General features: G+C 53.1%; 1 protein-coding gene across 5 annotated transcripts in view; it reads right to left on the reverse strand.

Moving 5' to 3' along the window:
- ALDH1L1 (aldehyde dehydrogenase 1 family member L1) overlaps positions 1-16,487 on the reverse strand; it is a 70,343-nt gene that overhangs the window by 37,053 nt on the left and 16,803 nt on the right. For 3 of the 5 annotated variants that reach the window (XR_009547035.1, XM_007526874.3, XM_016189906.2), the window contains exons 2-12: positions 15,433-15,582; positions 13,613-13,847; positions 12,626-12,791; positions 10,255-10,356; positions 9,166-9,255; positions 8,480-8,617; positions 6,753-6,878; positions 5,619-5,710; positions 3,066-3,213; positions 2,019-2,138; positions 782-909 (exon numbers count right to left, since the gene is read on the reverse strand). Coding sequence is in view for 4 of the 5 variants with exons in the window: in XM_007526874.3 (XP_007526936.1) it covers positions 782-909; positions 2,019-2,138; positions 3,066-3,213; positions 5,619-5,710; positions 6,753-6,878; positions 8,480-8,617; positions 9,166-9,255; positions 10,255-10,356; positions 12,626-12,791; positions 13,613-13,847; positions 15,433-15,559 (1,472 nt within the window). In the remaining variant the exon portion in view is untranslated. The other 2 variants (XM_060180262.1, XM_060180263.1) reach the window with 2 other exon arrangements.

Consider the following 16,487-nt stretch of genomic DNA (forward strand, 5'->3'; position numbering starts at 1 on the left):
GTCAGCTCTCCATCCACAGCCTGGGGCTGCAGGCGCCACTGCTCTCCTGCACAGCTCACCTGCAGCTTGGGGTCACTAGCCAGGCAGGGGCTGAAACTAGCTTCAGACAGAGCAGGCTGCCTGGGCAGCTCTCTTGCTCTCCAAAGAGAGCTTCCCCGAGACCCAGGCAGAACTGCCTGCTTTCTGAAACTAGTTCTCCTGCTTCTCAACACTGTTCAGCCATCTGCCCCATGAGCCAACCCCTTCTGGAGGCTTCACCCACTTCTTTAAGGGCGACTGCTCCTACCTCACTGGGGCCAGCTGGTTCTGAGGGGGGAGGGCCTCTATCTGGAGCTCCGTTCTACAGTGTGATCACATCCAGAGCAATCTCCCAAGTCCTTCCTCAAGTTGTGGCACGGGTCCCTCCCTGCCCTTGGTGGCTTCTCTGGAAAGAACCCCACCTCTTCTGCCAGGGCTGCCTCAGGTCAGTGGTGGGCAGCTGTGGTTTGCCCAGGACCAGCTGTTATCTGGTTGTCCTCCTTATGACGCACACCCTCACTCCTGCCCCTCTATGCCTGGGCCCACACTGTCTCTCCACCAGCGACACCTGTGCCGTGAGCATCCAGCGTGTGTGTCTGATGAAGTCCCTCCTGTGTCTCAGGTCACTTCCTCCTAGAGCCTTTTCTGAGCTTCAGGGCCTGATTGCATGACCCTTCTGGATCACCCTCCTCCTGGCAGGGACAGCCCCGTCCAGAGCTGAAGGTGGTGGTGACGCAGGTAAAGGGGTGCGTGGGGCGCTCACCTATACAGGAGCCGTCCCCGATCCCGTGCACTGATTTTCCCCCACTGTCCGTTCTCAAAGGCGTCCTTGGCGGCAGCCACGGCCTTGTCCACATCACTGACCTGGGCCAGGGACACCTGGCAGATGACCTGTGGAAGGGAAGTGTCGTGAAGTCCTCCTGGGCAGGCTGGGGCAAGGGAGGGGGGAAGACTGTCCATATGCGCCAGTACCCTCCCCTTGTCTCACTTCATGATTCCATACAGGCCAGGCTGAGACCCATAATTCAGCAGTGAGTGAGGACCGGCATTAGAGGCCACTGGATGGAGCTCACTGTGCTTCCAACCCTGGCCTGAGGCAGCCAGCAGAGGGAGGGGAGGGGGGCTAAGGCTGGGTGCCTTCCCCAGACCCCCATTCACACAGCACTCCCCCCACCTGCTCCTGGGCTCCCCAAACAAGCCCAGAGGTAGTAACAGCCTCCCAAGTTCTTAGCTGGATTCTGCACCCCATCTCTGTCCTTACGCCTCACCCGTTCCTTTGCTGATTACTTCTTGCTGCCTCAGATTTGAGGCACACAGCTGAGCACGCATGTTATAATGTTCGAGGACTCTGGTTCAAGCCCCTGGTCCCCACTCGCAGAGCAGAAGTTTCACAAGTGGTGAGTAGGTCTTTAGGTGTTTCTCTTCCTCTCTGTCTCCCTCTTCCCTCTCAATTTCTATTTCTATTTCTACCCAATTCAAAAAAAAAGTTTTTTAATCTGTCTAAATAGCCCAATTTTGAGGCTGCTGTTTTCCTTAGGGGCTGGAGTGATGCTGTCAGCTGGGGTAGGCGAGGAAGGGTCCTCGTGCTCCTCTCTGTCGTAGGGGTGTGTGTGGGGGGGGCACAGGGTCAGAGGCCCACCATCAAGGGTAAGACAAATGCTGGATTTAGGGGGGAATCTCCCAACAGTGGGGTGTGTAGAGACCAGAGAAGATGGGGTTTTTATCCACCTAATCCTGCTGGGCTTGAGCTGAAGTGTGGAGGGAGAAGACACAGTCTCTGCTTCCTCTTTGGTTTCCTTAACAACTCTCTTCCCAGTCTGAAACACGCTCAGGACTGTGGACCCTGAAACTCCCCCCTGTCCCTCCCCACTGTTTCTCCCTCTCTGCCTATCTTCTAGGGGGCTCTGGAGACTGACTGCACAACACCACTGCCAACCCAGGGGCAGGACCCTAGAGGCCAGCAGAGACCTTGGGGAGCAGTGGGGACAGGCTTCACTCACACTTCCGTCTGTGGGGTTGATGGTGTCGTAGGTCTTGGCACCCTCGGCATCCACAAATGCACCCCCAATGAAGAGCTGGTGGGGCATCTGGACTGTCATCTTGTTCACACTCTTCTCCACCTGCAGAGAAGTTGCCGTGGTGCTGGCTGTGGGTGGGGTCTTCTTGGACGGACATCAGTGATGGGCATGTGCCCAGAGTCACACAAGACACACACACACACAGAAACACACACAGAAACACACACACACACACACACACTCACACACACACTCACACACACACACACTCACACACACACACTCACACACACACTCACACACACACACACTCACACACACACACTCACACACACACACTCACACACACACACAGAACCATACACACACTCACACACACACGCACACTCACACACACACACTCACACGCACACCCACACACTCACACACACACTCACACACACACTCACACACACACACTCACTCACACACACTCACACACACACACTCACACACTCACACACACACACACACACACTTACACACACACACTCACACACACACACACTCACACACACACACACACTCACACACACACACACACTTACACACACACACTCACACACACACACACACTCACACACACACACTCACACACACACACACACACTCACACACACACATACTCACACACTCACACACACACACACACACAAACACACACACACTCACACACTCACACGGTCACAGCTCAAGGACCCTTGGCCTTCTCTAGCAGCCACTGGAGGCCTGGCCATGACAAGACCCAAAGGACAAACAGAGGAGGTGGTGGGGTCACTCGAGGGAGCTAGAGGGTCTGGCAGGGCCAGAGGCTCAGTGGAGGTGCAGTCAAGGAGAATGAAGGTGAGGGGCACCCTGAAAACTCCTCCTTTCATGTCCTGGCTGCCTGCCTGAGAGCTAGACAGCAGGCTGGGGAGCAGGCCCTGGTGCCCTGGTGTCACCGGGCAGAGCTTGGGACACTGAAGGCCGCCCGAGGGTCCCAGGACTCACGTGGTCGATGACACACTCGCTCTCGCCGTCCTCCCCACGCAGCCTCCGCACCAGCAGCTGGATGAAGTCCCCGAAGGCGGTGGCCATGTAGATATCTTCATTTTCTAACTCCAGGCCGCCACACAGCTCCTTCACCTCCTCTACCAGTCTGCGGGAGACAGGAGATGTGGCTGGGCAGAGTGCCAGGCGCAATGCAGAAGAGACATCTCTGTGCCAGCACCCACCGCTGGGGACACCCTAGAAGAGGCGTGCAGAGACCACCAGCTCATGGAAGCCCTGAGTAGAGCTCTAGACTTGCAAGCTTGAGGTCCCAGGTGCGATCCCAGGCATTGCATATGCCAGAGCGATGCTCTGGGTCTCTCCCTCTCTTGTGGATAAAGACATCTTTAATTTTTTTTTATTATCTTTATTTATTGGACCGACAGCCAAAAATCAAGAGGACAAGGGGATATATAAAGGGAGAGAGACAGAGAGACACCTGCAGCCCTGCTTCATGACTCGCAAAGCTTCCCCCCTGCAAGTGGGGATGGGGGGCTCGAACTCGGTTCCTTGCACATTGTAACATGTGCACTCAACCAGGTGTGCCACCACTCAGCTGGATAAATACATCTTAAAAGACAAGAGAGAGCAGTATGTGGATGTGAAAGGCTCTACAATGTTTCCTGCCGAGTCCTCCACAACAGGTTCAGGCTGTGGCTGACAGAAGTGCCACCCAGGGATATGTGGCTGTGCGCTCGCAGCTCACAGTGACCATCATCCAGAGGTGGGGCAGGGAGAAGCAAGGAGTTGCTGCTCGATAAGCTTCAAGTTTCAGCCATGAAAGAGGAGAAAGTTCCAGATCTATCAAAATTATGCCGGTCATTTCCAAGACTGCAAGACCTTTTTTTCCTTTTTTTTTTTTTTTTTTGAGGGGAGGGGAGCCAAAGCCTCATGTGTATGTGACTCCATCACTCCCAGACTGGCCTTGTCATTCTATCCTTTCATTTCAGAGAGAGGAGAGAGGAGAGAGGAGAGAGAAGGAGACAGACAGAAGGGGAGGCAGAGACAGAGAGAAGGTAGAGATATCATTGCACTGGGCCTTCCCTTGGTGTCTAAGTGTGGTGCCAGGACTCAGACCTGACATTTTGTGCATGGCAAGGCATGTGCTCCACCAGATGAACTGTCTCCTGGCCTTGCAACATGTGTTTACCAATGTATTAAGAGAGTAATCTCCTGGTCTGCATTTTTTTCTTTTTCTTTACTACATTAGTATATATAGCGGGGTATCCTGTGGATATGGGGTGGGGTATATATAGCAGGGTATCCTGTGGATATGGGGGTGGGGCATATATAGCGGGGTATCCTGTGGATATGGGGGTGGGGCATATATAGCGGGGTATCCTGTGGATACGGGGTGGGGTATATACAGCGGGGTATCCTGTGGATACGGGGTGGGGTATATATAGCGGGGTATCCTGTGGATACGGGGTGGGGTATATATAGCGGGGTATCCTGTGGATATGGGGTGGGGTATATATAGCGGGGTATCCTGTGGATATGGGGGTGGGGTATATATAGCGGGGTATCCTGTGGATATGGGGGTGGGGTATATATAGCGGGGTATCCTGTGGATATGGGGTGGGGTATATATAGCTGGGTATCCTGTGGATATGGGGTGGGGTGTATATAGCGGGATATCCTGTGGATATGGGGTGGGGTATATATAGCAGGGTATCCTGTGGATATGGGGTGGGGTATATATAGCAGGGTATCCTGTGGATATGGGGTGGGGTATGTATAGCGGGGTATCCTGTGGATATGGGGTGGGGTGTATATAGCTGGGTATCCTGTGGATATGGGGTGGGGTATATATAGCGGGTATTCTGTGGATATGGGGTGGGGTGTATATAGCGGGGCATCCTGTGGATATGGGGTGGGGTATATATAGCGGGGTATCCTGTGGATATGGGGTGGGGTATATATAGCGGGGTATCCTGTGGATATGGGGTGGGGTATATATAGCGGGTATCCTGTGGATATGGGGTGGGGTGTATATAGCGGGGTATCCTGTGGATATGGGGTGGGGTATATATAGCGGGGTATCCTGTGGATATGGGGTGGGGTATATATAGCGGGGTATCCTGTGGATATGGGGTGGGGTATATATAACGGGGTATCCTGTGATATGGGGTGGGGTATATATAGCGGGGTATCCTGTGGATATGGGGTGGGGTATTTATAGCGGGGTATCCTGTGGATATGGGGTGGGGTATATATAGCGGGGTATCCTGTGGATATGGGGGTGGGGTATATATAGCAGGGTATCCTGTGGATATGGGGTGGGGTATATATAGCAGGGTATCCTGTGGATATGGGGTGGGGTGTATATAGCAGGGTATCCTGTGGATATGGGGTGGGGTATATATAGCAGGGTATCCTATGGAAATGGGGTGGGGGTCTTCACAGAGCCCAGACCTTCTTGATCCATGAGCATGAAAAGTGTTTGTTTCCTCTCACTCCATTTTGAGGTGGCGTGTGTCATGGCCACGGACGCCTGTCCTCTTAGGATCTCACCTCACCACATCCACGGACGCGGCCCCTGATTTGAAGAAGTCGGTGGCATCCTCCACCTCGGGGACATTAGGGAGAATCCGCTTCCAGGCGCTCTGAAAGGTGGATGTGTGGTGAGCCACGGCCAAGGGGGCAGAGGCAGGCCAGGTGAGATGCGGGAGCCCAGATGAGATGGGGCTCCAGGGACACAGGTGAGAGCCAGATATGCAGCTGGACTCCACCCACTCAGCCACAGTGCTCACACTTACCTTGACCTCCACCTCTCTGGGAACCTCACAGCTGTTCAGGGGTGGCAGGAGGACCTGACCCACCCACCCCCACCAACACACCTGACTTCACCTTGAAGCTGTCTCCTAGGTTTGAGTGACCACAGTGTGACACTGGTGTGTGGGTTTTGTGGTGTGGAAGGGACAGCCCAATGGGGGATGCTGTGTGGGTGGGGAAGGCAGGCCGTCTGGCTCTGTGCCCTCTGTGTTGGCCCTGGGCCGGTGTGGAGAGCGCCGGCAAGGCTGAGGGGGCCGTGCCCACTGTCTCCCTAGCAGGCAGGCCAGTGGGCCAAGATGCAGTTCTTAAACTAGTAGCTGAATGTGTGAGTAGTGACTGAAGGACTGCAAATCCATCCAATGCCATGGCTCGTAAACATGGCGTCCAGGGAGAGGGGCGTGGTGGACAGCTCTGGAAAGTGACCGAGGACTGGCCCTCTGGTGAGGGTGCTGAGTTTCAGAACCAGAAGCACCACCTGGCAGTACATGGGGGGGATCTGGACTGTGGCGCCTATGCTCTGTCCCAGGAATTCCTTCTGGAAGGTTCTGTGCACACAGTCTCACTACAGGACCATAGATTAGACACCTGAACCCTTCAAACTACTCCAGGGAATTCTGTTTCATTCATTCACTGTTGCCAAGGAGTCCCCAGAGGAGTCAGAACCAGCTGGGCAAATCCCAGGGTCCTGGTGACAGAGGAAGGGGGGACAAAGGGACATCAGGAAGCCCCCAGAAAGGATGGCACTTGGGGTTGGTACAGATGTCCACAGAGAGGGAGTGAAGCCTGGCTCCAGTGAGCATGGTTCACAAGACACTTGTGCAGTGCATGACCTGCCCCTAGAAGAGGCCCCACCCAGAGGAGGCTCTCACCTACCCGCACAGCCTCCGCGGTGGCCTGCTCAGCCTCGGTCAGCTCCAGGGCGCTGCTGTCTGCTCCCCTGAAGAAGTTCGCAGCTGGGATCATCTTTCCATCCTCCAGCTGGATGTTCTTCACCAGCAACTATAAAAGAAAGGCTTTTCCATGGCCTGGAAAGTCACTCCACACAGGGGCCTGTTTTGGGACACACACACACACATGCACACGCACATGCACAGGTCTCTCTAATCCCCAGCACTGGGAGATGGGGATCTCTGATTAATGCTGAGGTGACACTGATGGAGTGAGGACAGTTCACAGGGGGTGGCTGCTGCTCCAGGGCCACAGAGGAGACAGTTCAGACTTCCCTGTCACCTCCATACTTTCACATATACATATTTTAATATATATACATATATATATATATTCTTAGTATTTTTCAATGGGGCTTGGTGCCTGTATGACTCCACTGCTTTCAGTAGAATTAAAAAAAAATAAAGTGTAGGATACAGAGAGAAAGGGAGAGGGAGAGAGAGAGAAGAGAGACATAGGCAGCACTGTTCCACTCTGCAGGGGCTTGAGTCTTTGCACACAGTAATATGTACACTCAACCAGCCCAGTCCTCAGCCCATGTCTATATCTACATCTTTCTCTCTATCTATCTCTTTTTTGCTGTTTACTTCACATAGAGACATTGAGAGGGAAGGGGAAGATAGAGAGGGAGAGAGACAGAGAAATGCCTGCAGACCTGCTTTACCACTAGTGAAGCTTCCTCCTTGCAGGTGGGGGACCAGGGGCTTGAACGTGGGTCCTCACACATTGTACGTAACCTGGGCCCCTAATCAGGTACACCACCACCTGCCCCCCCCACCTATCTCCCTACATATTAATGTGGTATCAGGGCACAAGTCCAGGACATCACGCATACACATATTACTGTATGCCCACAACCAAGTGTGCCACTAACTGGCTGCTCCCCTATTTCTTAAATGACCTATTTTAACAATAGAGATAACGAGAGAGTATGAGAGGTACCAGGGCACTGCTCCATTCTGGAATATGGCAGTCTCAGACATTGGACTTGGGACCTCTGGAACTTTGGGCATTCAAGTCTGGGGCTCTACTGCTGGCATGTCCCCAGCCCAAATACTTGATTTGTTTGTTAGAGAGAGACAGACAGAACCAGAGCATGACTCTGGCACGTGTGGTACCTGGGCTCAAGCTTGGGATCATACATAAACAAGTCCTGTGCTTTGCCCTCTGAGCCACCGCCCCAGTTGCGGGGATAAACAGACCACTTGCAGACAGCCTGCTCTCTATCGGGGCTGGCACAGGGTGGGTCACAGAGATAAGCTGCTGTCTGAGGTGCACAGCTTGCTAATGGGAACCAGAGTGTGTTATGTGCCCGGCACTGTTCTAAAGGCCTCAGCTGTGGCTTTCTTATTCAAAGAGAAGAAAACTGAGGGACAAAAGTCTAGTGGCCTAAGCCAGGAGTGCTCATACACTCAGACAGACCAAAACAAGACCCTACGTTCACAGCATTCTGGATAGGCTGTCTCCAAGTCAGGGATGGATCAGCCACAGTAGATGATCTGTGCCTAGACCCCCCACCCCAGCAGGAACCTGAGGCCTGGCTCTCTCTAGAGCAGCCTGGGGACAAAGTATGGGGTTGAGCCTCTGGACAGGAGCATGTGTGGCCTTGGTTCTGGGGGCAGACAGGTGACCCAAAGCAGCAACACCGTTACCATTCTGTCATCATTCCCAAAGAGGATGAGGCCGGCTTTGGTGACCACCCCTGGCCGATGGGCTTCCGGGATGGGCAAAGCGTCTCCTTCAGGCATCAGGCCTGCTGTGTTCAGTGTAGAGTTGAAAAATGTCAGCTTCTGCAGAAAGAAAGAAAGAAAGATGGAAGCTGGTGGATGAGAAGACACCCAGACTTCTGGTGGGCTAGGCAGGGTGGAAGGGGGGCCAGGGCCTCTGTGACATGGGCCACAAACAAATCCTGGAGCAGCTCATGAGGGCTGGGGTGGGTGCTAAGGACCAGGCTCCTCCCGCCTTGAGTGACCCCCACCTCTGCATTCGCCCAGCCCCTCCCCAGGGCCTGCTGAGAGTCCTCGAGCCCTGAGGTTCCCCATCTCCAGCACTGGGTCTGTCCACTGTCCACCCCTGGCCTGAGATACCCCATCCCAGGGTCAGTTCAAGATCAAAGCTGGGCCTGGGGTCTCTGAGAGGTGTTTGAGTCAGACATGTGGCAGAAAGATAGCATAAAGGATATGCAAAAAGTCTTTTATGCCTGAGGCTCCAAAATCCCAGGTTTAAACCCTAACAATACCATACACCGGAACTGAGCAATCCTCTGGCTTAAATAAGAATGTATTTTAAATATACCTGTCTCAGCCAGCCACTCCCAGCCCTGCCCGCATGAACACACCTGTCCACAGGCCTCCGTCCAAGCTCCAGGCACCTTGTCATTCCCTCGGATCCAGTTGTGAATGTCCTCCGCAGACTGTGCCCAGTTGATCTGCAGGGGGGTGAGGGGCCAGGGGAGGGCCAGGGTGTGAGTGCTTAGTTATTGCTCTGCACCCAGATCTCCTCTGGCACCCTGAGGCTCTTGGCTGGTGGGTGGAGGAGGCGGTCCAGATCCTCCTGGATGCTGGTCTGCATCCCTGAACCGGGCCAGTCTCTCCCCGGAGCCCCAAATCTGGGTTCTAATATTTCCTGCCTCTATTCCAGGCTGAATACCTGTCAGTGACTGGTTTGGCCAAGGGCCGGGGAGGGTGGTGGCACACCTGGTTGAGCACACGCCACCAAGTGCAAGGACCTGGGTCTGAGCTCCTGTTCTCTTACCTGCCCGGGGAGGGGGGTTGGGGGGGGAACACTTCACAAGTGGTGAAGAAGCAGGACTGCAGGCATCTTTCTCTCTCTCTCCCTCCCCCTCCCCTTTCCATTTCTCTATGTCCTAGCAAATAGAAAAGAGAAAAGAAAATTAAAAAAAAAAAAAAAAAGGCAAAAGTTGGCCACTGGGAGAGGTGGATTTGTCGTGCTGGCACCAAGCCCTGGAGATAAACCTGGTGACGGAAAATAAGAAAGACAGCCAAGGGCCTATGCGGAGTCCACCTATCAGTGCGGGTCAGTGCATGTGTATACCACTCCCAGAAGCTTCTCTTTGGGGTTCACATAGACCCCCCACTTAGGGTTCTGTGACTCCTGAGCAGAGATACCCCATAGACCTCCCTCTCTCCAGGGCTCCCCTACCTGCAGACTGACGGGCTTCTAGCACCACAAAGGACCTTCACACTCCCCCTCCACCCCAGTTCTTCCCCAGGTTCACGCCTGCTGGCTCTCCCTAAATAGAGGGGCAGAGATGATGGCCCTGCTCCCTGCCTGAGCTTGAGACCCTCCTGCCCTTAAGCAACTGCAGCCTGGCCTCCCAGCCTGACGCTGCCCAGGATGCCCGACTCTGCACCCAACCTGTGCCCAGGCAGGCCTCAGGACAGGAGGGAGTGGGGCGGGCACTCACCTTGGCTGTCTCCTTCTTCTGAATGCCCTCATAGGTGGCTCCTTCTTCAGGCTGGGGGTGTCTGGGGGCTTTTCCCTGGGCGATCAGCCTCACGGCCTGCACCTGCAGCCACCCCCCCCAGTGGACACTTAGGGCAGCACTGGCTCCCCTCACCACTTACTGGCCCAAACCCGGGGGACACTCTGAGTTTGGACCCTGCCCTGCCCTGACCAGACAACCTGGCAGCCTATTGACCCTAAGAAATATCTGCCTTCTGAGCAGACACAATGACCATGAACCTGATTCTTGTCTGTGCCAAGGACACAAAACTCTCTACAAGAGATCACACAGGGATTATACAGCAGACCCTTAGAGACCTTCTGAGATCGCAGACGATTCTAATACCTACAAAGTCCTATAGCAGTAGAATACACACATTTCCATGGCCTGCCCATCCTCTCTCCCTTTCTGTCTTTCTTGCAGTAGAATACACACATTTCCATGGCCTGCCCATCCTCTCTCCCTTTCTGTCTTTCTTTTCTTTTTTCCCTTTGGTCACTTCCAGGGACTCATTGCTGCTCCAAGTTGACTTTTTCAGAGTAAGAGAAAGATGAGGGGGTGGGGATGGAGGGAAGCAAGAGGAGGGGGAGGGGAGGAGTAGGAAGGGGAGAGAAGGGGGAGGAGGAGGAAAGTCACCACAGCCCCGAGTCCCCTTCGATGTGTGTGCGTATGACCAGGTTCCAACCTGGGTTGCACACATGGCGAAGCAGGTACACTTCCCAGGTGAACTATTCTGCCTGCTCTCTCTGTTTTCATCTAGAACTTTCTGTCTTCTGTGGAAGGTGAAGCTGGAGGTTTGTGATGTGTTTGCAGAGCTGAGGTGAAGCAGAAAGCAGTTTCTTCGTGAACAGAAGAGGAAGGAGGTAGAGGCAAAGCCAGAGCAGGAGAAGAAGCAAAGTCGGGGCGCAGGGCTCACATGAGTATGTGGGGTGTGTGCCGGAGGGCATCCTCAGAGAAGCAAAGACGAGCGGTGCCGAGAGTGTCAGAGACATCTAACTGGAGTAGGACTGCGTGGTGGAAGTTCCATGTCAGGAAACGTGTTCTGAGTCACCCCAGCCAAATGCAGTGGCTGTCTGCTATGAGCCATTGCCAGGGACCTGAAATGTGACTAGGAGACTAAGGAACTCCGTTTTTAATGAGTATGCATTTAAATTCATTTAATAGCAGCATGTGACAAGTTGCCACAGTCTGGGGCCGTGGAGCCCTGAGGGGCATTTTTAGTTGTTTTTCAAGGTGACCCCCTTCCCTGTCTCTCATAGCAAACTTCCAAAAGGTCTACTTTACCCAGTGCAGAGCACAAAGAACAAAGAGGAAAAACAAAAGGAACAAAAGTTAGATCCAACTTGAAAAACAAAAGATAGTGCAAGGAAACAGGAGCTTACGGCTAAAAAGGTTATTCACTGCTCTGTACAGATAGCTGACACTCTCCCAAGTGAGACCTGTGCCTGGATCACTCACTCCTGCCTGCTGCACGAGGTGCCTAGCAAATTGACGTGTGTCTACCTCTGGGCATCATAGACTGGCCTCCTCCCGCTGGACCTTCAAATGCCTTGCAGACACTGTTCCCTGTGAATCAGGTCCTACAGAACCTGCCTGCCAGCTGACAGGCAAGAATGACACTGGTCAGGCAAGAATGACACTGGTCATTCTTGCCTGTCCCCTCTAGGAATCACCTCTCTGGCAGAAAACTTTGTCCATGTGACTAGGCCTCAGTAGGGAGCACGTGACTGAGATCAGCCAGTCAGAGTAAACTACCATCTTGATCAATGATTGGTTCAGGATGCTCACATGACTCAGAACTATCCGATCAGAGCCTTCCCTAGTTTTGTTTTTTAGGTATGAAACAGAGAGGGGGGAATCCTTCTGGAATCAATGAGTGTAAGCCTTGAAGTACCAATGAGTGACTATTGTTTCAACCATCTGAAAGTAGCCAGCCTGAGGATAAAACAGGTGAAACAGAAAGGCTGAATCACCAAGAGAGAGAGGGAGAGAGACAATCCTAACAACATGGTGAAAGCCTCTGGATCTGTCTATGTTTGATCCCATTGCTATCATTACTTTCTCTATTAAATGAGCTCCAAATATTCCTATGGGGGGGGCTTTGACTGAGGCTTTTAGAGTTTAGGTCCACCCATTGTAAGTAAGAGTCATCTAATACAACCCATTATATGCCCTCCCCTGCCTCTTTAAAACACTGGGATGAGAGCTCAATCTCGGAACTTGGTGGGGGAGATTCTGACCAGCTCCAGAGTAGCAGACTCGATGTAGACAGGGGGTCTTGGATGGAGAGGCCCTGTAAGCACATGTGACGTGGTTAGCTTCCGGCACTTACCATCCCTTTGACACCTTCAGGGAAGAGGAATCGGTTGTACAGGGTGCTCACAGTGTCATCTGGGAGGACCTCACATTCTTTCTGCAGCAGAAGGTCCCCGGTGTCCAGACCATCATCTGCCCAGAAGATGGTAAACCCTCCTTTCTTATCTCCATGAATGAGGGTCCTGGGAAGACATATACAGAACCCTAAGTCTGCAAGGAAGGGTCACAGAGCAAAATGTTTTGGGGCCAGTCCCCAGAGTCCCTGTCACTCTCCAGCAGACCCCCTGTGCCTCCAGGATAGCTGCTCTGGCAAGAGGGAGCAAGAGAAGGAAGATGGCATTTAGTGACATGAATATTGGACCAGGCACTATGCAAAAAGCCGCATGTGCCTGTCATCCCAACTTAATCTTCCCAACAGATAAATCAGACATTTAATGCTTCTTTTTGAGAAATGGAAACTGAGGCCTCAGGAAGTGAAGAGATATGACCTGACGTCAGAGAGTCTGAATTTCAGCTCTGACTATAGCTAGCCCTCTCTCTCTTCCAAGCTCAGACATTTTCCCACCCTAACCACCCATCTAAATCTTGAATCCTACTGAAGTCACCAGTTGATTATCTTCCTAACCCTTCTTGTTATCTCAAACTATACTGTTCAGTGACCCTTTCACTCTGTTTCTCTTTCCAAGTAGAAGGCAGTGCTGAGAGAACCAGAGCAGGAACACCCCCTGGATTGGTGCCCCTCCTGGGTGGCTGCAAATGAGCCCTTTAACCCTCAATGTCCTGGAGACCCCAAAGCAGGCTGGCATGCTCACTTAGGTTTACTTTAAGAGTACAAGTACCTACCACTGGTGCTGCAGAACATTCTAGATTACCGATAAAAATCTACCAGGTTCCTGTGTGGCCCCATCTGGCTCCTGCATGATGCCCATTCCTCAGTCTCTGAGAAAAACTCTGGAGGGTGAGGAATTGGGTAGATTCAGAGGGTGTTTTTGCCCTTTCTCACCAGTTGATGGCAGAGGCCCCTCGGTGCCTTGGGAGCAGACTCGGGTGGTAGATGATGGAGCCGTGGCGGGGGGCATTGATGACCTCCATGGGGATGAACTGGCTGCAGAAGGGCAGGACGTTGAGCTCGGCCCCCAGAGCCTGGTATTTCGCTACCACATCAGGCAGAGCCTGTCCTTTAGCTCTCCAGCGGGGGAACTTGAACACACGCACTCCATCCTTCTCAGCCTCCAGTCCTGGGGGGCAGAGGGTGAGTAACCGGATGTCCCAGCACCCACTCCCACACAGCCATATGTGCCTTCCCAGCAAGGTGCTTCTTGCACCTTGTCTCGGGGCTATCCCTGTCATCCAGGGCACCATCCAGTCAGGATGCTCTGGGCCACCCAAAAAAAAAAAAAAAAAGACAGGTAAGATTCTGATTGGCTAAGGTTGAACCATAGGGTCATCCTGAAGCAATCACTGTTTAGGATGGCAAAGTATGCTGATTGGCCCATCTCGGCCTCATGCTTCCTGCTATGGGGGGAGGGGTTGAGGAAGTGGTCAGCACCTGCCAAGGGTGGGGTTTCAGGGACTGCTCTGCCTGGACTGTCTGCTGCTCCACTGGCAAACCTGGTGTGAAGTTTGGTGAATGATTGGTCTCTAGGTCCTGGGATTAAAGGTGCTGACTGGACTGTGTGTGACTGTGCGTGACCAAGGGAGTACTGCTGCAGGACAAGAACTTCTGTGAGGTCAAGGGCAAATAACAGTCCTAAGCAATCTGGACCTGAGTCCAGACACAAAGGCACTGAGCACTCAGTGCTCACCTAGAGGCTGGGAGCAGGATGTAGGGTGGGGTCAGATGAGTTCACCTGGGCATTGGGCTGGATCTTAAGCCAAGTTTGGGGAAGTTTAGGGATATTTATGACTCCTCGATGCTGGGCTAGCCTCAGGGTGTTTCTTCCCGGGCACATGCTCTCCGGGTTGGAGAAAATTCCACCGGAGCCAAACTAGGCTGCTGCTTACTCAGCGATGCAGGAGAGGAACCAGGAACTCTTGTGGCTGAGCGGGAACGCAATGCAATCTGCTTTTATTGATCTGCATTTTTATATCTTCCAAGGCCGGAGTGGCAGGTCGGAACAGGAAATACATAGGAGAGTGGGTGGAGAGAGCAAGCTTCCATCTAACCAGTGGGATTAAACCAATGCCCTGCAGGCAGGGCGGGTCTCAGACAAAACAATGATTATGTAAGTAGACCACAACGTTAAGCAGTGCAGGGGGTCTGGCGTAATAACCAACACTCATGAACCCAGCCCCTGTGCCTAGCTGGCATCACAATGTCTGCTTCCTACACTACCTCCCTCCTTGGTCCCTGGCCCACACTCTGCACCCTTCACATCTAATGGCTCCGAGGATCCCTGCAGGGTCTGCTCATCTGGGCCTCTGGCACTGCACCTTGCTATGTTGCTGGGGTTCCAGCTGAGTGAGACCCCAGGACTTCTCACACTGCATCTGCAAATCCTCAGCCCTTACTCCACAGCTCTGAACTGAAACTCCCTAGGGGTGGGACATAGCCTCCTCTGTGACAGGCCCCCCAGATGATGGGTGAGGGACAATCTGGTATGTGAGAACACTGCTCTGCAGTGACTCTTCCTGGCTGCTGGGGACCGAGAAGCCCGGAGTGGGTACACGGCAGGCCAGGTGTGAGGGGTCTCCGGTGTGTCCCAATTGGCACCTGAGCAGGACTCAGGGTGGATGCTTCTAGCTCCCCTGGCAAAGGCCACCCAAGGCTCTGCTCCCATCTGCGACAGCCTGTCTTCCTGCCCCTGAAGCACCTCCACTCACCCAGGGGGTCAGCTTTCCCATCCTTGTCAGGGACGGTGAACACGCCTACGATCTCATGGCCATCCTTTCTCAGGTGGCTGTACACCTCCTGGCCAAATAGGCTTTGCCCAATCACTGCGATCTTCATGGCAGCAGGAGCGGTGGAGGGACCTGGGGAGGGAAGAAGGCCGTAGTGTTAGAGCGGACGGGCCCTGAGTGGGACAGCAGCACAGCCTCTCACCACCCTGCCCAGTCCCTCGGGTTCCTCTGGGGCTCTGTGGTTGACAGTAGATTGTGTGCCAGGTGCTGGCTCTGCAGACTGATGGATGGGGAACAGGAAGTGAGACGGGGCACCAGTGGGCTGGCCAAGTGGAATAGCACATGATGATGCAAATGTCTCCAAGGTTTCCGTCCTTCTTGTAAAACCTATTACTCACTTGATGCATTTCTTTAAATTTCCCATTTATTCATTCATTTATTATTTTTTAAATGATCCAAACTTCCTTTCAAAATTTTTTATTTATTTGTTTATTGGAAAGTGATAGAGAGACATTGAGATAGAAGGTGAAGATAGGGAAAGAGAGCGAGAGAGAGAGAGACATCTGGGGGCCAGAAGGTGGTTAAGCATACAGATTGCATTGCTCAAGAACCTGGGTTCAAGCCCCAGCTCCCCACTCACTACAGAGGGAAAGTTTCATGAGTGGTGAAGTAGGGCTGCAGGTGTCTCTCTGTCTCTTTCTCTCTCTACTTCCCTCTCTCCTCTCAGTTTCTCCCTGTATCTATCCAATAATAAACAAATGAAAATATTTTAAAGAGAGAGACACCTGCAGGCAGCACTGCTCTCCCCCTGCTGGTGGGGACTGGGGGCTTGGACTTGGGCCCTTTCACACTGTAACATGTGCACTCAACTAGGTACACCACCGTCTGGTCTTTGGCCCAATAAAAGTGTCCATTTACTGAGACATACCTGCCTGGGGGCGGGTATTAAAGTCGTCTCTCGTGTGTACAGAGACATGTGTACGCAGATATTGGTGCCTTGCAGGCCAGGGGTTCGAACTTGGGTTGTGCTCATGACA

This window comes from Erinaceus europaeus, chromosome 21, assembly GCF_950295315.1.
Source record: "Erinaceus europaeus chromosome 21, mEriEur2.1, whole genome shotgun sequence".
NCBI lineage: Eukaryota > Metazoa > Chordata > Mammalia > Eulipotyphla > Erinaceidae > Erinaceus > Erinaceus europaeus.